Genomic DNA, 26,441 nt, shown 5'->3' with positions numbered 1-26,441 from the left:
TAAAAAGACTTATTTGTTTGCTGCTCAGTTGTATATGACATTGTTGCTATATATATTTACGTTTTTGCTGCTATTATTCCCCTGAAATATGTTATAAAAAAATACACTAGAAAACCGGAAAACCAGTTTTTAAAACATTAAAAATCGCGGTTTATTCGAATAACCGGTTTTAAAAAAAACTTAAATATTTCTTTTCCCTACTATAAGCATTTGCGTCAAGCTGATTCATTTAAGCGTTTTTTATTAACAAGAGGTAAAAATATTTAAAGTAAAAGCTTTTTTCAGTTTTTACGAAGACGAATTTTTTTTTTTTTACAAAAAATATGAAAAGCCGTTTAACAAGCAGCCATAAAAGAATTAAAACTTCGTTAATTAAACCTTAATTGTATTGGCGTTGTTACAAGTAGTATGAATGCAATCATCTAATTGGTGGAATATTGACAACGCGGGATCACAATACTGATAACGCGGGTCACAATAAACGAAATCGAAACTGTCGTTTCAATCTTTTTGAATAGAAAACTGATTAACGGTCCAATTTACTTTTTGTTATGGCGAAGTTGATACAACTGCTCGACCCAAGATTTAACACTATCATTTTGAAACGTCCCTAAAAAGTCGAAAAGATCAACGAATAACTTTACCGATGGAAAGTTTTTACGCATAATCGTTAAATATATATAATATATAGTTTTACGCATAATCGTTTAAATTACTCAAAAGCAAAATTACAACTTGCCGCTTGTACCAGCGAAAAAACTCTCCAGCTCTCCGTTTCGTTTTAATGCTAGAAGTAAAAGGCAAACATTACATAAACATGAAAAGAATATTTTAGGCAAAGAAAATAACAATAAAGAATGGATGAATGGCATTAAATTTGTTATAAAAATGAAAATGGAAAGGTAAAAAAAAAAAAGAGTATAATAAAGCCAAACAAGATAGCTAAATAAGAGGTAAAAATTTGAGCATTTTTGAAAAAAGAATTTGTAATTACTACGATTGACTAAGATATACATGCTGTAATAAAGAAGTTAAAGATTCATGCTCCCTTATTTCTTTTTTTGCATTTTTAGCACACTTATCAATAACCTTTTTCATATTCAAATGCTTGAAGTATCATTTCAAAACGATCTAAATCTTTCACAGCTTTTGCTTCTGGTGTAAATTGCTCAGAATATTCCTGAATATATCATAAAAATAAATACAAAAATACTTCTCAAACAAAACTTTTAGACTATTTTTCTAAGTATATCATGCAAGTCACCTAACTTCGAAGAAGAAAAAGAAACTGAACCTGCCATAGCTCCATGATTTCAAAAGCCACCTAAAAAAATATTTATAAAAAGCATAAATCATGAAACAGTTTTAAAAATTATAAAAACAAAAAACTTTATAGGAAAAAGTCTTTTAAGAAAAAAACAAAACCTTATCGTTTGGTAACAAGGAGCACAGCTGTTGCATTGCAGCCTTCAATCAAAATAAAAAAATGCTTTTTTTATTAATCTGAAATATTTGAACATATGTTCAGCTACAAAAAAACTATATATTTATATCATACTTTTTCTTTTAAATACTTCTCTTCGCGTGAAATTCCACAATATGGAGTAATATCTCCCACTATGCATTCAGCCAGGTCATGCACAAGAGCAATCTTTATGCATCTAGTGAAAGAATTCTGTATCGAAAACATTCAATGTGTTATAATTTACGACAAAAGATTTAGAAAAAGACTAATATACAACTAACTGCAATGTATTTAGCTGGTTATCATCCAGCAACATGGCCATTATGGCCATTCGGTACATGTGATCAGATATGCTCTCAGGATTTGGTACATCGTTATTAATCCATCCAGTTCGCTTATTTACCTGAAATTAAATGAAATTCTATATATAAAACTTTTTTTGTTAATAGGATTCATATTATTTATTACAATATTGTGCATGCCAAAGGTCAACACAAGGACTAATCTTTTGTAAACCCCAAATTTTTGCATACTCAAATTTTAGAAAGTGACTTAAAAATTCTTTAAATAAAACAAACTTTAAATTCAAGATGAAATTACCTTTAACTGTCCCACCAGTAAGAAAAATTCTAATGTACTTTCTGCATCAGAGCTACTGCTTAATTTTGCATTACCCACATTACAAGCCATATTTCATAATATTCCACTGCAGAAAAGTGCCAAAATTATCTCACTTACTTTAGTATTACAAATTATAAGTCACTGAACAACGTCTTATAGCATTTGCATTATTTCTAATAATTTATAAAATTTTCATTAGAAAATCTTCTTTTAAACCTATTTATCATGAAATATAAATTTGAAAGAATAGATAAAAAAAACTAGCAATAATATTTGTAAAATATAGTTTAATTTCTACACATATAATTTTCCTAATTGTCACATTACAGCAATATATTTATTACACGAAGATCAAAAAGTAAGAAAAAAGTTAGGAAATACAAACAGTTTCAACTTGGTAAAGCTGGCATTTCAAATTATACAAATATTTTCATTTGATCAGTTTATTACACAAGCTGAATGAATAATTAAAATCATAACTTTAATTCATAAACTATACATAAATATGTTTTTACCATAAATAATGCCATTGAAAACCAGACACCAAAGTTAAAATGAAATTCTTATTCAATCAGCTGGTGAACTCAAAAGTTTCAAGAGTAAATTCTTGGAATTTTTATTTGGTTTAATTTTGGTCTGCACAAAGTCAAGATGATGCAGTGAGTGGGTACAACCTGTGTATGCTAATATCTAAAAATTAATCAAAACTGTTCTGTTGTATCATGTTGAAAACTAACAGAAAAAATTAGTTTGAGCACTTTAAATAAAGAAAATCTTTTAAAAATCATTTCTAACTGAAAATTTCTAAAAAAAAATAAAATTACCAATTCCTCTGATACAGCATGTATTTTGGGAGTTTTTTTGCCAGTTTTATCACTTCTAACGGATTGCAAAACAACATCTTCAACAGGTCGGGACAACTGGTTATAAAAAAGTTGTGATAGCCTGTCATGAAACTTCACATCACAAACTGAGGTAGACACTTTACGCAAATACTGATTATATCTATAAAATTCTTCGTTCTGGTAATACAGCTTCTTTTCCATAATATTTCCTTGGACACAGCTACTTAACTCTGAAGAAAGTTTTTGTGTGTTTTCTTTCTCAACTAAACAGGCTTCTCTTTGAGTTTCAATATTTGTAATTATCATTTTTGAACTAGATGCTGAAATATTTTGAATTTGATTGTGGCTTGAGTTGTTTAACCTTCGTTTTTTTTTATTTGCTTTTGTTGAATTGCATTTGTATGCAATATTTGTGGACAAAAGATCAGAACTTGATGTGTTCAGAAGTTGAGAACTTTGAAAATTTGCTGTCATGCTGTTTTGAATCAAAAAGTTTTCATAGCAAAACTTCTTGTTTCCATTCTCTAACTTTTCTACTTTCCGCTGGGAATGACTACCAAATGAAATATTCTAATAAAATCAGGCAAATAAAAAAGCTAAAAAAACTTTCTTACAGGAACTACATTGAATTTTAAAACACAGAAATACAAAGTAAATTTGAGATAAAACCTACTGGGTCTAGAAGTGAAGAAAAAGATAAACATTCTACATCATCTGGAAGAAAACCATCTGTATTTATATAAGAAAATTCTCTTTTCAATTGACTAACTGTTTGTGTTTCTGAAGAAACTTTGTTTTCTGCTTTTATACTTTCATTTTTTAAGTCATATTTTTGACCACAACTATGTAATAACCTGTGGTTCTGACAGATTAAGGATTTACCAGGAAGTGAGGGAAATGTCAAACTAGGTATATTTAAATGTGGCAAAGTTGATAACATATGGTTTTGCCCTGATTGTACTAGAGAAGGCTGCTGGTTTGACCAAGTACTTTGTGCATTAAAATACTTATAATCAGAAGGGAGTGAATGAAAAAGCATTGGAGATTGTAGCATTCCCATAAATGTGTTTTCAGATGGATAAATGATTGCATCATTGGATTGCAAGCCATGAAAAGATAAAAGTGGAGCTTGTTGAAACATTTTTTCACAGATTGCAATAGTAAGTAGAATACCTGAGCACTAAAAAAAAGATGAAAAAAAATTTGTAAACTTCCTAGCAAAACACTAATACTTATATATCACAAAACACATCCTAGGCATCATATAAACCTAATCAAAGTATGATCAATCATAATATTTTATGGATAATCACAATTTTTGAAAAAAAATTTAAAATATAAAAGCTAAATGCTTTTACATCATTTTCTGTTATTAATTTTCTAAATATTAAACTTTATAAAAAAATATTATACTTCTCTCACCTATTCGGAGTGAGATACCAGATACAGGAAAAACATTTGTTAAGACAGTGTGATACTTTTTTATTATTATTAACATCAACCCATAAAGTTTATAAAACTGTTTTCGATGTTCAATAAAGAGTTATCAGTCGATATCTTTTTTACTTTTTATGAAAGCATTATATTTCTTTACGAAATATTTAAAGAACGTATTTAAAGAACCTATTAATTTGAATCTCACTTTAATAGTTTAGAGTATGGATGTAATTCCATATACAATTTTTTTCTTTTAAAGTTTCTTAAAAGCCAACGATTAAGGTTCAGCATTTCCAAGGATAGGTAACTTCTACACGCTCGATTTGAGATTTTACCGCTCTTGCAAGGAAAACACATGGGAGGACGGAGAGGGAAAAAAGCTTATTTAGAAATTTTTTGTTATAGCTGATTGTTTAAATTTTTTTAAAACGTGCTATTTACTTTCTAAAAATCTTTTTAGTTTTTCTCTTCTCAACAAGTCAACATTAAAAATGGAAGTTTTAAAGTTTCCCACACTTGGAAATTCGGTATTTTGCCCATACCAAGACCAATGATATATTATACATATACTAGATGATTAACTTGCGGGATTTTATTGGACGAAAAGTGAAGCTGCTTTTTTTGTTTACAAATTGAATCCACCATTTGTAATAAGGGCAAAAGCTATATCCGACGTGCGAAATAAAAGTTAAAAATGCATGTTTTAGCCCGAAATAGAAATGGCTTGCACGGCTTCACTTTTCGGATCGAAGTTAGACATCTACAGTGGTGGCCAAAAGTCTTGGAACAACATGTTTTATGTTATGATAAATTTTTATACTAAAAATAATAAACGATAACAGTAAAATAAATAAAAAAAAATAAATAAGTTGTAAGTATTTTTTTAAACAACATTCTCTTTAAAAATATACCTCAAACCTTCAAAATTTATACTTTAGATCAAAAATAAATTTTTTTGATCGTTAAATGTTTTGTTCCAAGACTTTTGGCCACCGCTGTAGTATATATATAATATATCATTGACCAAGACACAGAATGTCTTGTATGAGCAAGTAAAAAAAACCTCTTATTTTCTGTGGAAATTCAATATATTCAAATTACAGAAAGAATAGAATTGAGTTTTTAAAAATAGTGACTAACAGAAAATAAATAAATTGTCCTTCTTTTAGCAAAGAATCAAATATTACGCCAAAAGCAAGTTTTGTTGATATAGTTGAAACATTGTAAGTAGAAAACATCTTAAAATTGATAAAGAATTTGTTTTAAGCAAAACTTTTTTGATGTCCTCTTGGTTTAAATCCTAACAAAAGTAAAACATTAATTAAACGAATTTCTATTTCTCAAAGTTAAACAGCTATTATTGAATGACTTGAAAAACTGTAAAGCATTCAATTTATGCTCTTGATAAGTAAGCTGGTGATGTTGTTAGATGAATAAGATTATCTGTAGTTGTGAAAAAAAGGGCTACAGGTGTTGTTAAGCGAACATACATTACCCGTGGAGTTGATGTAAAGGCAGCCCTTGAAATAGTTCTGGTTAAAACTAACGGACCTACAATATTGTTGTGGTTAAAACCAACGGACCTACAAGATTGTTTGTGTTGTATAGACTGCACCAGCAATAGTTTTTAACTATACTCGATAAAATGCGAAAAATTATAAACTCTTTTAAAACTTTACAAACGAATTGGCTTACAAACCAAGATCTTGTTCTTGTTCAGACAATTTTTTTATTTTCATAAAAAAATCACCTTATTTTAGATAAATCCTTCTTCTAAAGCTTTTAACCGTTTTTTCTCAAACGAAGATGTTTCAATCATAATTTATGATGTTTGATAATCATAAAACTGAATATCATAGGGAAAAACTACAGAGTTTACTAAAAGACTTTCAAAACAAGTTTAAAGATTTGTACAAGCATCATTTTTTTAGGATTTATAATAAAACCTTTCTTATTAGATATTATTAGTTATGGAACTATTAGATCTTTAAAAAGATCAAGATCTTCTAACGCTGCATTAAACACTGATTTTTAAAATTCAGTGACTGATACCAAGTATTCTCAACTGAAAAAGATTAGTATAAAATTTATTTCAATTTTTGGTCCAATGTACAAATGTGAATTTCTGTTTCCCACTATGAGATTTGCACAAATTTAACCAGTTGTTATTTTTAAATTTTTTGTAAACGCTTCTCATTTTTTTATATTAATCCCCTCAACCCCCGTCTGAACATGGCTCCATCCAATCTGCACAACGGAAAATAGTGACACTCAACACGTGTGGGGATTATTAATGGTACTTAGAGTTACACACTTGCTATTTTATTTCGCCTCATTCAAACACTTTTTTTATTCAGCTTCAGGCTAAGAAAAATTACAATAGTTTGCTGTAGTCCAAAAAAAAAACAACGATAAGTTTTGTAGCCTCTTACTACAGACCGGATGGAAAGTTAATTGAAATTAATTCTTCAGTAAAAAAATTTTTGGACCCCTTTTGAAAAGCATACTCTGTAAATTTCAGTTCGTAATTTTAACAACACTTTCAATAAATTATCACTAATCATAAATATAAAAACGAAAGGCTTAACAGTTTTTAACAACGCATGCCGATAGATTTGAAATCCAAGGATAACTTTCGACATAAATAATCCTTGCAAAAAATATTAGAATTTTATGGCATTCAATAGTTCAATAATGTAACTTTTCCAAAAAGTAATGCAGTGCTGTTTTTTTTTTTTTGTCGTTGTTTTTTTTTGTTATTGTTTTATTTACTTATAAGAATATAGAAGCAACTTTAGGCTCAGATTAAACAAATAATAAAAGCCTATTCAGAGATAGGGAGCGGCTAAATAATTCGATTCATAAAAAATGAATAAAAATTAGTTAAAAAAAAACAACAAGAATACGACAAATACTTTGAAAAAATGTTTGTAGGAACCAGCCTTGCATTTTTTTAGTAGTTTTTTAAAAATGTTCAACCTTCCATGGTAAGAAAAATGCATTTATGTCAAATATTTTACAGAACGCATTATCTACGATAATATCATAGATAATGCGTTCTGTAAAATATCATAGATAAGGAGTTATCTATGATATGATGTATAGTTCTAAGTCCCGGTTATTCAAGTTTTTGGATTTGTTCTTTTATTTACATTGTTCTTTTCGGAAAAAGACTTCCTTTCATTAATGTACACCAGCATAAAAACTAAATGACGGATAGAAAACGAAAACAATCCTATGAGAAGGAAAAAAATATTTCCAAAAAGGGTGAACTGTTAGGGTGCCACCATTTTCACTTTAGCATTTTGTATTGTTAGAAATATCAGTTACCGAAGTATGCAACATTTATTACACCGACTCAGGTGTATCAACACGTGCAACTGTCTAGGAGTGCATCTTTTCCGCAAAATTCGTACGGATCTTTTTATCTCGTTCTTGCAGCAGCTTTAGCATGAGTGTAAGAATAGGTTAAAGTATGGAGAGAAAGTAGGGAAAGGGTTTTGTGGCATTATGATATGGGAAGCATTAGTAAATTAGTTCATAGTAAACTTAATCTAAATAAAGTCTCTCTATCACAAAATGTTTTAGTTTGTGGCTTGTGATTAATATATTTGAATTATATTACAATTTAAATATTAAGATTTTTTGAATAAATTTCTAAAATAAACTACAAAAGTGTTTTAAAGCAGACTTACTCAAATCAAAACTCTGCGCTCTCTTTATTATTTCCAAAAGAGTAATTTACTAACAAACTTTATTCTACGTTTTCCTGCATTTAGCGAAACCTAGCTGTAAAGCGAGTACCTGCTTTTTTACAGTTTCGGTTTGGTAAAAAAACGTACTTTCTAATGAGGTGAGCATAATATTTTTTCGTCTATATGTATTTTGTTTTTAAGAAAAAATGTTAACAATTTTAAAGAAAAAACCAAAAAAAAAACCAAAACAAAAGCATATACTCTGTTAAACAAACGAACTCTAAGATCCTCAAGACAGAATAGTTACAGTCAGAGAAATAAGTATCTGAACAAAACATTTTGTTGTGAAAAAAAAACTTTGTCAAGTTGTTTCAGAAAAACATAAGTTTTTAATAAAAACTTTTATAATAATTCAAAAACCAAATTTAATCACGATTTTAAATAGCAAAAAATTAATCAAATGTAATTAAGTTGCGTTGCTAAAATTTAACGATTCCCAAAGGAGTGTTAAAACTTTAACAAAAAATAATTATCCGAACATGTTGCTTTTTTAATGAAGTTTTGAAATTGATCAATAAAAAAGTTTTTAAATCAATAGTTTTAGAAATATTGTTGTTTTACAAAGAGTAAATTTTAATAATTGACTGATATTCTTTTAAGTTCATTTAATTTAGCATTGATATCATCAAGTATTGGAGTTAAAATCAAGAAATGGTCCCAAGCACAACGCAATTTGGTTATCAATTTGTTCAAGCAAGGTAAAACATTTAGGTCGATAAATAGAGCGACTGGAATGGAATTAGGAACCATCAGCGATCTGATTAAAAAGTATAATATCTTTGGATATGTGCAAAATCAGCCAAGATTCCGATCTAAGCGTAAAACAACATCAAGAATAGATCGACAAATTGTCAAGATGGTGCAAAAAAACCGCTATTTATCAGCACCAACCCAGCAAGCACACAACGTTGAAATCACGTTGATCAACGTTATTTCAACGTTGTTTCAACATTGTGTGCTTGCTGGGAAAAGTTTCAAGCCTCCTTGAGAAAGATTTTGGGTTACAAGTGAGCTCATGTACTATTCGAAATCGATTGAAAGAAAGTGGATTCAAAGCAAGAGTTCTACGCAAGAAACCATTCCTTTCAAAAACCCATCGAAAACAAAGACTTGCATTTGTTAAAAAAATGTGTAAATATGCCGGTATCATTCTGGAGGAAAGTTTTGTGGACGGACGAGACAAAACTTAATCTTGTGAAGTCCGATTGAGCTCAAAAAGTATGGAGAAAAAAAGGTGAAGCATTCACACTCAGTCGTATTCGAGGCCCAGTAAAATTTAACGGAGGCAATGTTATGGTATGGGGATCGATGGCTTGGAACGGAACAGGAAAGCTGGAGTTTATTGATGGAAATATAGACTCTGAGGTTTATGTTAACATTCTCACTAAAACTTTTCTGTCTTCAACTAAAAAACTGCGATTATGAAAACATTTTATCTTCCAACAAGACAATGACCCTAAACATACGTCAAAGAAAGCAAAAGAGCTATTTGTCCAAAAGCAAGTTGAGTTACTTGAATGGCCAGCGCAAAGTCCAGATCTCAATCCAATTGAACATCTCTGGGCTATTCTGGATAAAAAATGTGGCACACGATGTCTAAAAAGAAAAGAAGAGCTAAAGATCATGGTACAAGAAGCTTGGGCTGATATCGACTCAGATACGACAAAGAAATTAGTTGAATCGATGCCATGTCGACTTGCAGAAAACATAAAAGCTGATGGCGGTCAAACCCGATATTAAAAAGTCATAAAAATAAAGCCGTTGTTACTTGAAGCGCAATGCGCTTTATGCAGCCGTATGCTACTCGGAGCGCAATACTTTGTACGCATGCGTTAAATCTTTTTTTTTTTTAAATACTTGTTGTTAACCCTATCCCCAGACCTATCCCTTACCCTTACCCTAGCCCTAACCGCCTATCTAACCAGCTTTATTGTGAAATACAAATCGCACTGTTATAATAAAATAATTGCGCATGCGTGTACAATATTGCGCTCTGAGCAGCTTATGGCTATGTAGAGCGCATTGCGCTCTACGAAGACACTTCGTAAAAATAATTACTCGGAGAAGCGTTAATCTTTGAGTCTCAATCTTTAAAATTTTGTTCGGATACTTATTTAATGATAAAAATATTGCATATTTTAAATGTATCTTAATTTTTATCAATTAAATGTTATTATTGATACTTTTTTTATTGAATTCGTAATAACATTTTCTTTCAAAATAATCATTTTTTTTAATTTTTACAAAGTTATTTTTTTCTGAAATAACCTGACAAAGTTTATTTTCCATAATAAAATGTTTTGTTCGGATACTTATTTCTCTAACTGTATATAAACGTAAATGTACTACTTAGGAAACTAATTGCTTAAACTTAGGGTTTGCTTGGGGAGTATGGCTCAGCGTAGTAATAAATATCTAATGTTTCTCCATTATCTATATCTATTAATTTTGTTTGCAGAATGTTTTAGTAAAAAAAATTTTAGAGAGTTTTCTCGTAAAACTTTTGTCAAGGGCAAACAGAGTGTATTAATTTTTAAGTCTTGGTATCCAAATATTGTAAACTTTTTGTTTTTGATTGCGCTAAATTCTTTAGTTTTTAGAGGTTACTAAAATCTTCAGTACTTTGAGTGAAGTACAACATCTGAAGTATTTGACATATCACAAAATATGCAAGATGTGATTCTTTTAATGTTCAATTAATTGGCTAAATTCTGCATTCTTTTTGAATGCTTTTTTTATATTATGAATGAACTTATTTTGTAATCTTTTTTACTCAACTGTTTAGAATGAGAATAATAATTTCTCCAGCTCTCTTTTAGGAAACTAACATCGAAGCAAGGTCTTTGAAAAAAGAAAAAGTTTAAGCTAAGCTCCATTGTTCCTTTAATTTGTCATACAGGTAATTGTTTTAATTTGCAAAAATGTCTAACTTAACTATTTCTACTTCCTTATGAAATGAGCGGTTTGCACTTGATTATCGACCCCTGAACTAGTTTGAATCTGTACAAGCTTTAACTTTTAGTATCATTCCCTTAAACTTGAAACTCTCATTTAAGAAACTACAGCCCAATAACGTAAGAACGGCGGAAGTGTTATGCGAGTGCAAAATACATTTGCCTTAAGTAAAGAAAATGCGCAGGGTTGGTTAGGCAGCCCCATAATGACAAATTTGCTGAAATTTTTGAAAAATAACTTATTACAAGAATTTCTTATCACCAGGAAAGTGCTCAAAAGCATTTCATAATTATTGTTTAGGGTAGCTAATGCTTCTTCTGCAAACAAAGAGCCCTTATATCAGTGTAAGTATAATAGACTAAATCCTGATAAAGTTTCCACTATATTAATAAGTCGATGGTGCTCCACCTGCTACTAGAGAGATTGTGCGTTACCCAAGAGATCACTCATTAATAACCATAAAAATCTCGTCTGTAAACCTGGATCCCATGTATTCTTTGTTTTTGTAAGGTGTGCAGGATAGTATGACTTAAGCACCACTCTAAACGAGTTTTAAGGAGCGTACCAATTCGCTTCAGTTATAGGCTTTTTGTTAGGCAAGCTTTCAGCCAATTTTTACGATAAGAAACTTTTTCAGCAATTCATTTTTGATGTTCAAGTAAAGGGTGAAGCTCAGTGAATTTCCTTTACACGAAACAACGAAAATAAATTTACATGTGAACAGTATGACGCATTACACAATCAAGTCGTTAATAGTTCAAAGTATCCTCATCTTTGATTGGGGCTGTTGCTGTGAATAAGAACTGATAGTATTACATTTTAAACGAATGATGCGGAGAGTCTTTGTCATCCAACAAGTCGCAATCAATGATAATTATTTTGCTCTAACCATGAGGCAACCTTTTTAAGTTTAAAAAAACTTATTTTTTCTATAAGCTCACCATTCTTTTACAATCCCAAAATCATGCTGATTTTTGAGTTTTAAAAATTTACAAGATTGGAGTATTTGTACCATCACATGCACCAAAGGATCATTCTAAACATTTGTCATATTGTGACGGTTTGAAGTAGGTAATCTACTTAGGTCTCTGCTGATTGCATACTGTTTCACTCTTTTTTGCAATAACTTTTGGTGCTAAGTATATTCCAATTCTGAAACTGTAGGCTGCTATACCTAAAGATCTAGTATTTAAAAAAAAAAGAGAGCTTTTATATATATATAGCCAACTTTTTCTAAAGAGATAGAGCTTGATAGATTGGTGACAACTGATTGGGAAATTTATACAGAACTATCTCTTCCAATATTTTGATGAATTTGTTGAACTAGCACAGGTTTGTATGTTAAGGATTAAATGTATCAATTTTTTAGTGATTTAGTAGAAAGAGTTGCAAGAATTTTTATTAAAAATTTTTTGTACCATTCATTTTTACATTAATAAGGTTGGTGGAGCTGAGATGCGAAAATATTTAGATGACCTATTTCCTGTCATTATTGAAATGCTTCAAGATGCTTTTTCACTTGACAAAATAGAGGTTTTGCTTTTACTTTGGTGAGAAGCAATTCATAATTGTCAGCCAAAATTATTATTTTTGTCTGACAGCTGCTTAAACGAAAAGGTTTATCCCAAAAATCATTAGGATTAATGCTAGAATGTTTTTCAAAAATTTAGTTAAACAAACTTCGTCCAAAGTTTGTTGTAAGATCTTTGTGATTTATGGAAATGCATGAAAATTTTATGAACATGAATGGAAAGGTATAAGAATTTCATTTAATATTATAATAGAGTAGAAAAAATAACATTTAAAAACAATTTCTTTCAGTATTAAAAACATAATATGCTTCAATACAAAAAATGTTAAGTAAATAAAGACAATAGAATGTAACAAAAAAGAGTCTAAAACAAAAAAGGAGTCTAAAACAAAAAAGAGTCTTTAACAAAAGAGAGGTTTCAACGAGAGAGAGGCTTTACACGAACCATCAAAGGTTTTTGTGTTTTAACGACGATAAACATCTTCTTTTTGTAAGCGATATTCTCTTCATCAACACTAAAATCAAATGCCAACAAAGCCTTCGTGAGTACTATTTTTAACTCAAGCAACGCAAAATTCTTCCCAATACAACTATAAACACCATACCCGAATGTGAGAAACAGTCCCTGAGAGGCTTCACCTAAATATAATGCAATGGCAATAAAGAATGAGCAACAAGTTACGGTCAAGACAGCTAAAACGTTAACTTTTGGCTTGCACAAGGCCTATATTCAATTTATTTTTTTGATTGAAATGTACTTTATCTAAAAAATGTTTCACACCTGATAAAAAGCGCTCTGGTTTAAATGCATGCGGCTCAGGATAAGCGTTTTCGTCCATGTGAGCAGAGACATTTGGAGTACGAATCAAAGTACCAGCTGGTATGTTATACTTTCCCATAACAACGGATTTTTTGTTCTTACGACCTAAAAACGGTATTGGTGAACTAATTCGTAATGTTTCTTTAATCACAGCATCTAAATACTCGCATTTTGAAATATCATCATAGGTAAGGTTGCCAACAAAAGGAATCTGTGACATTAACTCCTCACGAAGCTTTTCTTGAACGTCAATATTCTGTAATAAATTTAAAGACAGCAAGTGCAGCTAACTGCATTTACTAACGCACGCATGCAACATTTAAAAAAAATATAAAAAATGTGCAGTAAACAATAAAATCATAAATGGTAAAAGTAAATCAAAAAACTAAATTAGGAAAAAAAAAGAATAGGACTAACTGTGCCTAATTGATACAGACACCATGAAAGTGCAGCTGCTGTAGTTTCGTGACCGGCCACCAGAAACAGAAAGATATTATTTTTGATTAAACTGTCTGTCATTTTACTGTCTTCTTGTTGCTGTGCTTTTAACATGATTGTAACAATATCTTTTTCATGGGTAGAAGAAACTGTGCCAGCAAGTAATTCTTCTTTTCTTTGTTTAATAAGCTATTAAAATTTTTAAAATATAAAGATATGGAAAAAGATATTGAAAAATATTTATGAGGTGAAAAAACTATAATTATAAACTAAAATAAGTATAAAAACACATAATGAAAAAACTATATAAATAAAAATATCAATTAGGTTATGAAAGGCAAAAAGTAAAAAAAAAATTGCTATCTTTAACACCTTAAAAGTTGAAAAACCTTATTAAGGAAAGGAAAATCTTAATAAGAGAAGTTAAAAAGTCTTAATTTTATTTTTTTAAATATGCGTAAACAGTTTTTGATTGATTTTACACACTGTAATCCCCAAAATTACATATATATAAAATCACCTTTTTATTTGAAAAACTTTTAAGCATGAATTAAGAATCATTTTTAATTTCTAAAGAAATGAAATTTATATTATTTAATTTTTGCCTAAATGTTAACCAGAGCACCTGCAGGGGAGATATTATTACCTAAAATTATATGTAAGACAGAGAGAAAATGGGATAAATAGACTGAACATAATCTAAAGGTGAATATGCTAGAGCCATTCCTGCTTCTATGTTTAACTGCAAATATAAACCAGGTACTGTGTGTAATTACAAGGTAGTAGTAAAATATTCAAAGTGGTATTAGAGACACAGCACTCTGTCATCTTTTTCCTGATCACAGTTCTCATATTTTTAGACATGAACATAACTTTCCAAACAATATTTATTTCAACAAGATTGTTTTTTCAAATTATAACATTATTTTGAAAGAAAAATATTGCTAACTTTAAACCAAAAAAAATTTAAAAAGAGAATTTTTCAGGGCTTTAGAAAAGGCTTTTGTTGACTATAAACAAAAAACCAGCAAATGCAGGTTTCAGAAAAACAGAGCATTTTAAAATCAACTTAGGTAGATATGGAGATAAAACAATAAATAACCAAATTTCTAACTCATTTCAAGCCTACCTGAAAGAATAGCAACGCATAAGATTTTTTTAAAGATTTCTTGACACCTAAAATTTAATTTAATATCATTTTAGCCCTCTTCATTTTGATATTTTTCAAAAGATAATGAAGACACGCTTTTGAGATGAAATAGATTTACTATACATATATAAATAGCATATATGCTGTTTGACAGACTACCCTACAGGCATTTGCTGATTTAAAATGGATTTAGATTGCGTTTAAATGACATTTAAATCAATATGAAGGCTTAGGAATCAATTCTAAATGGATTCAGAATATTTAAAAAAAATTTAAACGCTTAATCAAGACCTCATCAGGCATTGTGACATTTAATCAACATTTAGTTGATGCTTAACCTAAATTTTGAAATTTACTTTAAATTAATAGAATTCGATTTCATTAAAAAAAAAAAAAAAAAAAAAAAAAAAGTTAAGAGAATTTTTTTTGCTAGAAAACAAATTAAATAAAAACAATTGTTTTTTTAAAGAAATGTGTTAAAAATGCCTTATGACTTTAGCCACGAAACAACACATTTAGAAGACATTCACAATTACTATTTTTTTTGCAATTAAAAAAATTTCTTTAAAATAAATGTGTTGATTGTTATGTATTTTGTTTATTATTTTGAATTTCTTATTATAACCTAGGAATATTATAGCATAGCATTATAAGATCAAAAGTATGAAACAAAAATGAAAAATTAGTTCTATAGCTTCCAAAAAAAATTTTCTTTAAAGAGGACCTTTAAAGCTAAGATGACCTTAGCTTAGCTATTTTTAAAGCTAAGGTCATCTTAGCTACACCTTAAAGGTGTAGCAATACTTTCATAACTGTTTTATTAAATTGTCAGAATAAAAACTTTATAACATTGAACTTAAGTTAATTTTTTTTCGTTTTTATAATCACTATTTTCTCAGCACTGCATATTTCTTTCTTAATAAAGTCGCCTATAAAAAAAATTTTCAATTTTTTTTTTTTTATTTAAAATAATGTTACTGGTTTTCCTGTTTAGTTTTATTACAATTATAGTATAACCAATTTTATTTTTCAGGTGATGAAGAAGTTGATGTTTATGTTAATGAAAAAAGTAAGAAGAGTGACAAATTAGATTTTGGTGACAACGAGCAATTTGTAATAAGAAAAAACAAAGTGATGATTATAATCAGGGTTTGGAAACAGAGTTATAATGATTGTTTTGTTACAAAACTTAGAATCAGAATTACAATCAGGGTTTGGAACCAGAACTACCTGCAGCTAATGTTTTTATGAGAAAGCAAGATAAGGCAGTAAAATTTAGACCTTAGCTCTAAAGCCTTGGTGGTAATAATGGCAATAACAAAAAATAACTATAATAATATTGTATATTTATGTGTTTTTAAGTAAAACAATTATTTATAATAACTTTTCATATCCAATGTAATTGCAACTTATTTACAATATAGTAAAACTGTCTGCATTTCCACCTCCACCTGCAAAATGGAGCAAAACATTACAACCAAGTAATTTATTGTACAGAAAAAGCGTTGATGTGGTACCACAAGATTCTGAAGTTGATCAGTTGTGTCAGTCTTTATATCTTTGAATACTGTTAATATTTATAACAAACATATAACATATATACAATTTTTCGCAGATACAGCTTGGTTTCTTAAAAGGTTTTATAAAATATTTTATTTTTAATTAAGTAATGTAAATGTATTATTTACTTTGCAGCCAAACCATCAACTCTCCTGCAGTCACCTATTGCATCAAGAAGAAGTTTGAATTCTAAGATTCCTATATTCAAATCGAGTGTGGCTGCTACACCAAAATAATAAAATGGAACAATCAATAAAATAAATCAATCAATCAAACATTAAGTATGGAAAATACTTTTTGCATACTTAATGTAATGCAATGTTTTTTTATATTATAGTTAAACCATCTGCATTTCCACAACCACCTCTAAAATTAAACAGAAACTTTCAAACAAACAGCAGTTGTATGGCACCTGCACCCCAAATCAATGAAATGGATCAAGCGAGTAAGTTATCAAACTTTAAAAGTTTTTTAATTTTGTCTGATGTGAGCAATGCAGTTGCTTAAGCTATAATCTTTCTTTTACCATTATCTCTGGATCTTTTAACTGTGAAATATGGACTTTGATTAAATATTGCATAAAATTTTTTAAGCATATATTTTACAACATACATTTTAAAAAAGATTTAAAAAAACAACTTAAGATTTAAAAAAATAATTAAGTTAGTGTACCAAAATTTTAGAAGCTTTTTAAAAATCTTTTTCTTATATGAATAATGTAATATATTTTACAGAGTTCCAGAGAAAAGTTCTCTATTAGCCAGCGAATTTGACAAATGAAATTAAAAATATGAGATTAGCAGTTGAAATGATGGGTATACCAAGTTCAAAGCACTTAGAAAGTGGTGAAGTTCATCTGGAAGTTATTGCTGGACCTATTCAGACCTTGAATGGGTATAGAAATTTAGAGGAGCAGTGTGTAATACTTGCAAATAAAACAACTTTAGTTAGTAAATAGCTCATATTTTCTATTTCAAGTTCAATATCCTGTCATTAAAAATTTGGCTATGATTTAAAAAATTTTTATTCAAGACTGTTTGCTTTGATGTCTAAATAGGTTTTGCTTTTACTGAATAAGCAGAATTTATATTTTGATTCTAAACTGGAATTCCATATCTATTTAAAAGTGCATTTTTTAATAATTTATTTGTAGTTTCACCTTCTTTCACAAATTGGGAGAACATCTACTAAAGATACTTCAAAAAATCTCTTGAAACAACTTTTTTTAATTTTATTATGTCACATTTAAGTATGGATGGAAAAGGCACACTTAAAAAGCTTCCATTTAGGGACACTGCTTTATGTCAACTTGTTGTTGGTAAAATATTTATTTTTTTGTTTAACTAAAATCAAATTCAGGTTATAATTCTATTCTTTAATGTACTTCAAATCTTAAACATTATTAAAACTATGAAAATAGTTTTTGAAGGGCATGATATAAACCAATGATACATTGAATAGGGCTTTCAAAGAGCATAGCGCCATCTGATTAAATTTTTTAAATATTTCTAAAAAGATTAGTAAAATATAAGAGTAGTGAAGCAATTTAAACGATTTTATTAATCTTTTGGTGTTCTATCCACGGCTCCTCTTGTACCACTGTTGATTTTTTGTATTTAATTTTTTGCATCCACTTGCTAAAATCTTCGGACCCTTAATCCAACATCTAGTGTAAAGGTTAATACTGATTTAATTGTTTTTAGAATGTGTTATGAAACGTGATTGTATGTCCACAGTATCGGAAATACATTCATTCATTGGTTCCCATCTTAGAATGGCTCCCTTCCGTATAGGTGGAACTGGAAAAAGTCATTTAAATATTCATTTTTCATATTCTCCAGATGGAGAAGCTGGATTGATTAATATAAGTAAAAACAATGACAAGGATAGCCATGAAGACATCTTGATGGCAATAATGATTATTAAATTGTCATGAGTTTATATGTATTTTCGTCAAACTTAAAAATAAATAAACAAAAATTTTTTGACATTTAATTCCTTTATACATATTTAAAGACAACGCTTAACTTTTTTTGATGTTGAAGTAAAGAAAAGTTAAATGTTGTCTAAATTTAGACAACAATCATTTTAGATAACTTTTAAGTACTTAGTACGCTTGTTTTATTGAATTGTTTTTATTAAAATTTACATTCACAATGTTTTATATAAGTTAAGCTAGTTAAGTTTTATATAACCTGTAAAATAATTTATTTGGACATATCCTATTACAACTTTAAATGCATAAATGTATAATCAGATGTTTTCTTATCACTTTTCAGTATTTAGTATGAGTGTTAAACTCATACTAAATACAGAAAAGTAATAAAAAATGATCGTTTCACTTATAACATTCATACAGCGTTTAAAACGAACATTTAGATTGCGTTTAAAAACTAATGTTTAGGTAGGGTTTACACGGAACATTCGAATAACTTACATTCTAAATCAAAACGAAATTAAATTTAAACATTTCAGGCGAACTTTAATTAAACGTTGATTAAATGTTAGTATGCCTGCAGGGTAGACTTTTTTGTCTTTACAATACTTTTGAATAATTAAAAAAATTATATCTAAAAGCATAATAAAAACAAAACCATTTTAAAAATGTTAGTTCATAATTAAAAAATCCTAAAAACTAGGATAGTTTTTAGGATTTTTTTAATTATGAACTAATATTTTTAAAATGGTTTTGTTTTTATTATGCTTTTAGATATAATTTTAAAATTTAGATATAGGTAGTTTTAGATATAGGTAGTTTTATAAATCATGCTCACTTGGTCCATGGTGTCTGAAACAATCTGCTCAGCAATCCTTTTCTGTCTAAATAGACCCAATAATTTGTTGAGAATTGGAAAAATAATAAACAGCAGCTTCATAAATGGTCCATACTCAAAACGCATTTCAACAAGGTGGCGTACTGAGCTTGTAAAAACGTTGACAGAGTCAGCATTAAGAGAATTAAATTGGTACCCAAATCCCACATCACCAATTATATCAAATGTTAGATTAGAAAGATCATCCAAAACAGGAAGATTAACTCCACTCTTGCATGATGATGGATCATTGCAAAGATTTAACCATTTCTAAACAAATCATAACACAACAAGCAGATTATTAATATGGCATTTAGGCCTTTTACTGAGTGCAAAGAACTTGCACAATATTTAATTTGACATTTTACATGAGTAAGTTACCTTTTTTATTAACAAAATCTCATGAAAAGTTATTGTTAATAGTTACTATTACTTGCAGAAACAAAACTAGCTTGAGTAAAATTTTATTATTTTAAACTTTATAATTACTTAAATAAAGAAGTCATTTCATAAAACAAATTAAAACTTAAAAACTATAGACACAAACATTTTTTTAAAAAATGCTATTGAGTGGTTTAAGTTAAACATAGTAAATACAAACTATTAATATCGAAGCTTAAGTTTACGCTAAAACAAAAGCATTTTTACTTCATGAACTTTATTCCATTAATTATTTTTTTTTATTCAGAAAATATTTAATGTATATCAAAGTAGAAACTTTCAACTTGTTCTGTTAAAAGAAATAAGAACCTCAGTTATACTTTTTACATTTTAGTTTTAAATACTCTTCAAACTTCTTGGAATTCAAAGTTATCTAATTTTTTTAGCAATTAGATTAAATCTTTTTTTTTTTTTTAAATATGGCATAAAAGAAATATAAAAATGAAACTTTTTGAAAAAAAAAATTTATGCAAGTGATATATTGCTCCGCCAGAACTGTCTACTAGGAGTTTTAAATTATGGACTTTAAATTTAGAATAATCTTTTATTTGAATAAACATTTAGATAACTATGAGTAATACTTGTATTTCATTGAAGGACTTCATTTTTACATAAAGATATAAAAAAGATTTGGGTAATAGTGTTTTTAATAACACAATAACCTTTATGAGTTCATCTGTATGAGAGGAAAATGAGGGTACATAATTCTTCAACTGTTGCTGTGTAAATGCAGCATTGAACAGTTTTCTTTGCCAGTGGTGCTCTTCATGATTTGAAACAATTAGACTTTTTCCAATCAAAGGCAAAATTTTACTAAGAACAGTTGGTTTCTCATATGTTTTACTGTCAGCAAAGATTTGCTTAATGAACTCCGGAGCAAGAAGAACAACACTGCGTGGAGCTGGAAAAAACAAAAAGTCTCTACAGGACTGTTCAGATTGCTTTGACAATTCTATCAAAAAAAATCTGAGATATAAGAAAAAATCAAAGTAATGAACGATATATGTTTATTGTTTGGGTTGTTTATTCTGTAAGAAAATCAAGTATGAAACTTCTGGTCCATTATATGTTGTAGCAACCACTTTTTAAAGTATTTTTAAATTTATTATTTATTATCTAATCAAAGTTGACTATTGTTGGTTAGTTTTAAATTTTTTAACTTAACTTTTTGAGCTAACTAAATCTTTATTATAATTTATATGCATTTTTATACTATCATTGTCAGTTAATGCATTTTTTATGCATTTTTGATTTTATGTTCTTTGTTCTCAAAAATAGATATTAAGCACCTAAAAGTTGTAAGTCCACTCAGCTAAAAAGGTTTTTCATATTAAATCAACAACTTAAAACGCTATTTTAGTGGCTATTTTCATAGCCACTAAAAATTGCACAAGATAATATTTAAATAATTTAACTACTTTTTTAATGTAAAAACCATGTTAATAATAAGTTGCTTTTGTAAGCTAAAAGATCATTAACTTGTTATTCTCAAAATGGCAAATATAAGGGTTTTTAGTGGGATTTTGTATAACTCTGACTTCAAATTAGAGCTCTTTCCATTGATTTTCAGGTCTATGCTTTCATATTTTTCTGAATCAGCCTAAAATTCATAATCAATCATAAAAAAAAAAGGGAGGGGGGAGAGACTGCAGTAGCGCCCCAGCATGATAAATAAAGTTGATTTATTATGTTTGATCATTTTAATAGTGATTTAAAATGCTTTTTTAAATGGGTGATTGTGGTAGTGAGTCTGATCATACAAGTTATAAAAAAAAGATAAGAAACCCAGATGATTATAAAAGGAACAAGATTAAGAAATCTAGGCTTACTGGTGTGGCATATGAAAACCACAGGGGACAAAAAGTTGATGCAAAGTCTATCGGAGATCCATGCAGGTAAGAGATAATACACAATAATTCTTAATTTCATAACAGGTCTATGCCATATTGTATTTCAAATTTAATTTGTCTAAAATTTGGTCAGATTTAGGCTCTGTAATTTATAGTTGGCCTATAGACCTAGTTTGTTGATTACTTGTTTAGGTTGTAAATATTTGTAGGCCAAAAACAATAGAATGACATTTTTAGGGTAGTCTACAATTACTTATCGTATTTAACTTAAACTCTATATTGCTTCCTAGACTAGGCTACCTATAATTTTTTTTATAAAGTAAAATTACATCATGTTTTTTTTCATTTGTTCAAGAAAGTGTTTTGAATCTATTGGCAAAGACAACCTCGATGATGCAATTACAAACTTCTACAGCCAGTTCAATACAAAAGATGAGCAGGATTTATTTTTACATGGCTTGATTGACGCTACAGATATTGTGAGGAAGAGGCCTGGTTTAAGAGATAGCAAAGGAGATAGTCATGATGCCAATGAAGATACTGTATGAAAAAGAAAAAGTAACAGCGGAAACAAAAAGGAATATAAGTACCATGTTTTTATTGGAGATGAACGAGTACAGGTATGTGTTGTGGCATTTTTATCAATATTTTCTGTGTCAGAAAACAGGGTTTGAAGAGTAAGGGGTTTAAATATGGATGGAAAAGCAGTTAAAGATTTGAGAGGAGTACATATGAGTTACATTACCAGTCATGATATACTAGCTAAGATATACACTCACATAGACTCCTTTCCAAAAAAACTGATCCACTATGGCGGAAAGGAAAGGTATTTTTTGAGTGAAGATTTTAATGTGAAATTAATGTATGAACTATTCATGAAAAAAAATGAAGGGGTTAAGTTCAGTTACAAGTCCTATTATAACTACTAGAATGAGCACTTTCATTTACGTTTCAGGCAACATCAAGTTGACACATGTTGCATATACAAAGATTTAGAGCTAAAGATAAAATCACCTCACCTTAATGAAGTTGCTAAGCAAGTAGTAGTAACTGACTTGGCAGTACATAACAGACGTGCAAAGAAATTTTGCCAAGCCATAAAACAAGATGTATAGGACGCTAGGGAGGAATAAAATGTAAATGTTTTGTCCCTAGCCATAGATTACATGCAAAACATTTCACTGCCCAAAATACCCATGCAAGAGTTATTTTACCTAAGGCAGTTAACGGTTAGTGTATTTTCTGTTCATGATGTAAAGATTACAAATGCAACTCTACCTTTATCACGAGAGACAGGCTAGAAAGTCTCCAAATGAAACTTGCTCCTTTCTTTTGTACTACCTGTCTACCTGCCCTCAAGAGAATGGTGAACTCAACTTTTATGCCAATAATTGCGTGTGTGTGTGTGTGTGTGGGGGGGGGGGGGGGCAAAAGAAAAACCATTGCTTTTCAAAACTTTTTATGGCGCTTACTGACAATAAGTGGATTAAAAAAGGTCAATCAACTTTTCCCAATCAGAGGATACAGCTTTTTGCCCTGTGACCGTGACCTTTTGATTATAAAAAGAGAGTTAAGAAGGCATGAGAGAGTGTACAGCATTCAAGAAATAAAAAAAAAATTATATTAAAATGTAGTAATCAAAGAAAGTTTTTAGTGATTGATGTAGAGAGTTCATCTCTAGTTTACGATGTTAAAAGTTGGTGGCCAGTTCACTATAAAAAAAACATTACCTCAATCAAAACAATAGGTAAACCCAGAAACCAACAAACTCAGTTTGCAATAAGCAAATTTCACCATTTTCAATACAATTATGACAACATAGGTCAATGTAAAGCCAGTGAAATTATCAATGGTATTGTCAAACATCTTTTATGATGAGAAAAAATACTCAAAGCAAAGTGAACCTGTCAGAACAGCTTCTTTACCCAAACGGAAAGGTTCCAATAAAATCTGCTAAATTGAATGACTTAAGAAAGTGAATTAAGTATATCCCACATGACGATATTGACTTTTATAATGAACTACTGCAATGGCCTACAGCAGAAAGCAACGATGGAGAAGCATAAGATGTTGGGGAAAATGATTAAGCATAGCTGATAAAATTTCTGTAACTGACCTTTTTTTCTTAATAATTTTTGTTAAAATGTATAAACAATTCATAAATATACACTTTGTAAAGATTTATTGCAGTTTGTGACATTATTTTCTATAGCCCAAAATTAAAATCATGATAAAATAAGCAGTAATTATTTGTTAAATATTAAAAGGGCTGAAGTCCACAGTGTTAATTGGTTTGTAGGTTCTTTAAAAAAATATATAAAAAAATTTGTTTGCTTTTAAGATAAAAAACATTATCCCCTTCAAAAAAAAAAGTTGTTGGACTTCCGCCCTTTTAACATTCACCGATTCGTTTGTAATATAATCTAAATATGACTATTGTTGATAAATTTGTAATTCTTTTAATTTATGCTTTTAAGCTATTTTTGATTTTATACTTTTTGTTTTCAAAAGTAGATATTAAGCACCTAAAAGTTATAAGACCTCTCAGCTAAAAAGGTTTTTCATAGTAAATTACAACTTTATATAAATTTACTTACTCTGAATTAAATCAAGTGTATATAGTCCTTCTTTTTTAAAACTGCTTCCTATATTGAATAAAGTTTCAATATGATCAACACCATTTCCAAATAAAGTCGAATGACCAGTAATAAAGTGCTCTTCGGGAGAAGGTAGAGATCTCAAAGGATTATAGATGCGGCGAGTTAAGAAAACTACTAAATGAAGGAAAACTAACACAGCTATTCCAGATAAAATAAATAAAATCATGTCGAATAAGAGTTTATATCCGCAATTGCGGTATATCGCAGATGTTTGCTTAAGGCATGGACGTATAAGAGCTGGACGTGCAATGTTAATGTTTTTTTTGCAAATTAAGCTCGTTGCGCATTATTACAAATCTTTTGTTTTAAACAATAGAAATAAAGTCTGTCAGATTTGACAAAAATGTTTGGTCTCGTCTAAACAGTCACATCAACTTACTTTTATTTATTAAAGAAAACAGCAAGAGAAACACCAAGTTTGAAGCTAAACAACACCAAGTTTTAAGCTGAATTTTATATAGATAGACATTCTTAATATTTTAAGAAATAACGCGGATGATGAAAAGAAACTACTTTAGCACATGTATGACTTGAGATATGATAATACAAAATATCAGCTCTTACTTTAAATTAATTGGATTCTATTATCATTATATTATATATATCATATTACATAATATCCAAATCCAATATCATTATCATTACATGGTGTATATATATATATATATATATATATATATATATATATATATATATATATATATATATATATATATATATATATATATATATATATATATATATATATATATATATATATATATGTATAATACTTCATTTTTGTCATTTCAGGCTGGCAAAAAATTTGCTTCACTGTGGAAGCGCGTGTTAGATATCTTGTAAATATATATCATTGGAATAGAACCATGGCGATACTTATTATGGTCCTTCCCGTCGCGATTCCGTATAGCATGATTCGACAGCTGCATGATTCGACATTATTAATGGAAGTTTTGACCTTCGAGCCATGGCAGTTTAAACGTGGTTCAAAAGAAATAGGGGATTACGGGAAAAAATATTCAACTCTCTTAATGGATTATCTGAACCTTGTTTTAAAGTTACTGGTAGATCAACTCGTAATCATGTAAACCTTTTGATTGAAAAGTTTAAAAAAAAAGATACAGAAGAAAAAAAAGCAAGTGAAATTACATGTGACTTGACAGATTATGATGTGGCTATTGCTGATGTCTATGAGAGATTTCAGCAATCTGAAGTTTTAAGTAGTTTTTAGTGCAAAATAATGCGAAAATTGATGCGAGTAGTAGCATATTGCGGGTTCTAGCGCATTGATACCTTTCCTATACTTAAGGGTGATAGCTTTGATTCGATGATTTACCTTTTATTCAAAAAAAAATCTGTTTAGAAGTTCTAAAAAAATTTCTTGCCGCAATATATTTTTGTGATGATTCTTTTTGTTAAGGTGGTCCCACACTCATAAAAGCTTATTTTTATAAAAAAAAAAAATTTTTTTTTTTTAAAGCTTATTTTATTTATTTATCACTTGTGAATAGTCTCTGATTATATTGGATTGTAAACAAACTCTATTTAAAAAGATATTAGCTGTTATATTTAGGTATCTTAAAAAAGTATCCTTAGAAACGCCCATAGCAACCACATTTTGAGTTGTTTTTAGGTTAATAACTAGTCAAATATCTTTTTTATTGTTAAAAATTGATGTGAATATAAAACCTCGTTTTGGTTATACGCAAATTAAAGTCATAAGTTATAAAACAGCCTGTACAAGTTGTTCGTAAATGGAAAAAGTGCTGTCAATTTTAGGAGCTTTTGGATATTTGTTTATATTGCAACCCCATTTGTATTGGTACCAAACGAATTGTATTTAAAATTATGGCTAAGGGGAATAAGAAAATTTTTAACAGGAAAAGAAAGAGAACGAATCAGCATCTTCACAACAAACCCAAGAGATTCAGAGACTTGGTGTAAGTATGATTTAGACAGAGTTCATGGTGTAAATACTTGTGTAGAGCAAGTGAATCTTTCTGTTGCAGCCTTTAACATTTTGAAACCAACTTTTACTGATTTATCTTCAGATGATTTACTAAAAAAATATCTCCATGGTAAGACCCAAAACGCCGAAGA

At 29.1% G+C, this 26,441-nt stretch overlaps 2 protein-coding genes and 1 pseudogene across 8 annotated transcripts; 1 reads left to right on the top strand and 2 right to left on the bottom strand.

The window, feature by feature from the left end:
• Positions 1 to 262: 262 nt before the first annotated feature.
• On the bottom strand, positions 263 to 8,159 carry LOC145189462 (5'-deoxynucleotidase HDDC2-like). Of its 5 annotated transcripts, XM_090088363.1 has the most exons (9): positions 2,602 to 2,727; positions 2,066 to 2,171; positions 1,747 to 1,868; positions 1,559 to 1,661; positions 1,426 to 1,467; positions 1,295 to 1,324; positions 1,090 to 1,180; positions 740 to 787; positions 263 to 610 (listed from the first exon to the last, which is right to left on the bottom strand). In XM_090088363.1, the coding sequence occupies exons 2-9, from the start codon at positions 2,153 to 2,155 to the stop codon at positions 540 to 542; spliced, it is 597 nt and encodes a 198-aa protein (XP_089944489.1). In that variant the 5' UTR covers positions 2,156 to 2,171; positions 2,602 to 2,727; the 3' UTR covers positions 263 to 539. The 5 variants fall into 5 exon arrangements, 3 of the variants coding, with proteins under 3 accessions (XP_089944489.1, XP_089944488.1, XP_089944490.1); XM_090088362.1 differs by lacking the exon at positions 2,602 to 2,727 and having other exon boundaries at positions 2,066 to 2,312; XR_016452790.1 differs by lacking the exons at positions 263 to 610; positions 740 to 787; positions 1,090 to 1,180; ... (2 more) ...; positions 1,559 to 1,661; positions 1,747 to 1,868 and adding exons at positions 2,911 to 3,501; positions 3,605 to 4,111; positions 8,064 to 8,159 and having other exon boundaries at positions 2,602 to 2,776.
• Positions 8,160 to 12,873: 4,714 nt separating this feature from the next.
• LOC149888851 (cytochrome P450 3A19-like) lies at positions 12,874 to 24,612 on the bottom strand. 3 transcript variants are annotated; one of them, XR_016452598.1, is made up of 8 exons: positions 24,279 to 24,612; positions 20,494 to 20,732; positions 19,352 to 19,660; positions 18,996 to 19,017; positions 16,706 to 18,365; positions 13,847 to 14,056; positions 13,391 to 13,685; positions 12,874 to 13,248 (listed from the first exon to the last, which is right to left on the bottom strand). XR_016452598.1 is itself a non-coding variant. In XM_090087846.1 (6 exons), the coding sequence occupies exons 1-6, from the start codon at positions 24,505 to 24,507 to the stop codon at positions 13,028 to 13,030; spliced, it is 1,503 nt and encodes a 500-aa protein (XP_089943972.1). In that variant the 5' UTR covers positions 24,508 to 24,612; the 3' UTR covers positions 12,874 to 13,027. The 3 variants fall into 3 exon arrangements, 2 of the variants coding, with proteins under 2 accessions (XP_089943972.1, XP_089943974.1); XM_090087846.1 differs by lacking the exons at positions 16,706 to 18,365; positions 18,996 to 19,017; XM_090087848.1 differs by lacking the exons at positions 16,706 to 18,365; positions 18,996 to 19,017; positions 20,494 to 20,732 and having other exon boundaries at positions 24,279 to 24,534.
• Positions 21,560 to 23,768, top strand: LOC149888852 (uncharacterized; annotated as a pseudogene).
• Positions 24,613 to 26,441: the final 1,829 nt, after the last annotated feature.

The sequence above is a fragment of the Hydra viridissima genome, unplaced genomic scaffold, assembly GCF_058129835.1.
Source record: "Hydra viridissima isolate aposymbiotic clone 2 unplaced genomic scaffold, HvirCarnegie_v1 scaffold_5, whole genome shotgun sequence".
Taxonomy (NCBI): Eukaryota; Metazoa; Cnidaria; class Hydrozoa; order Anthoathecata; family Hydridae; genus Hydra; species Hydra viridissima.
Note: the sequence above shows the minus strand (reverse complement) of the source record. Positions and strands in the feature narration are given on the sequence as shown.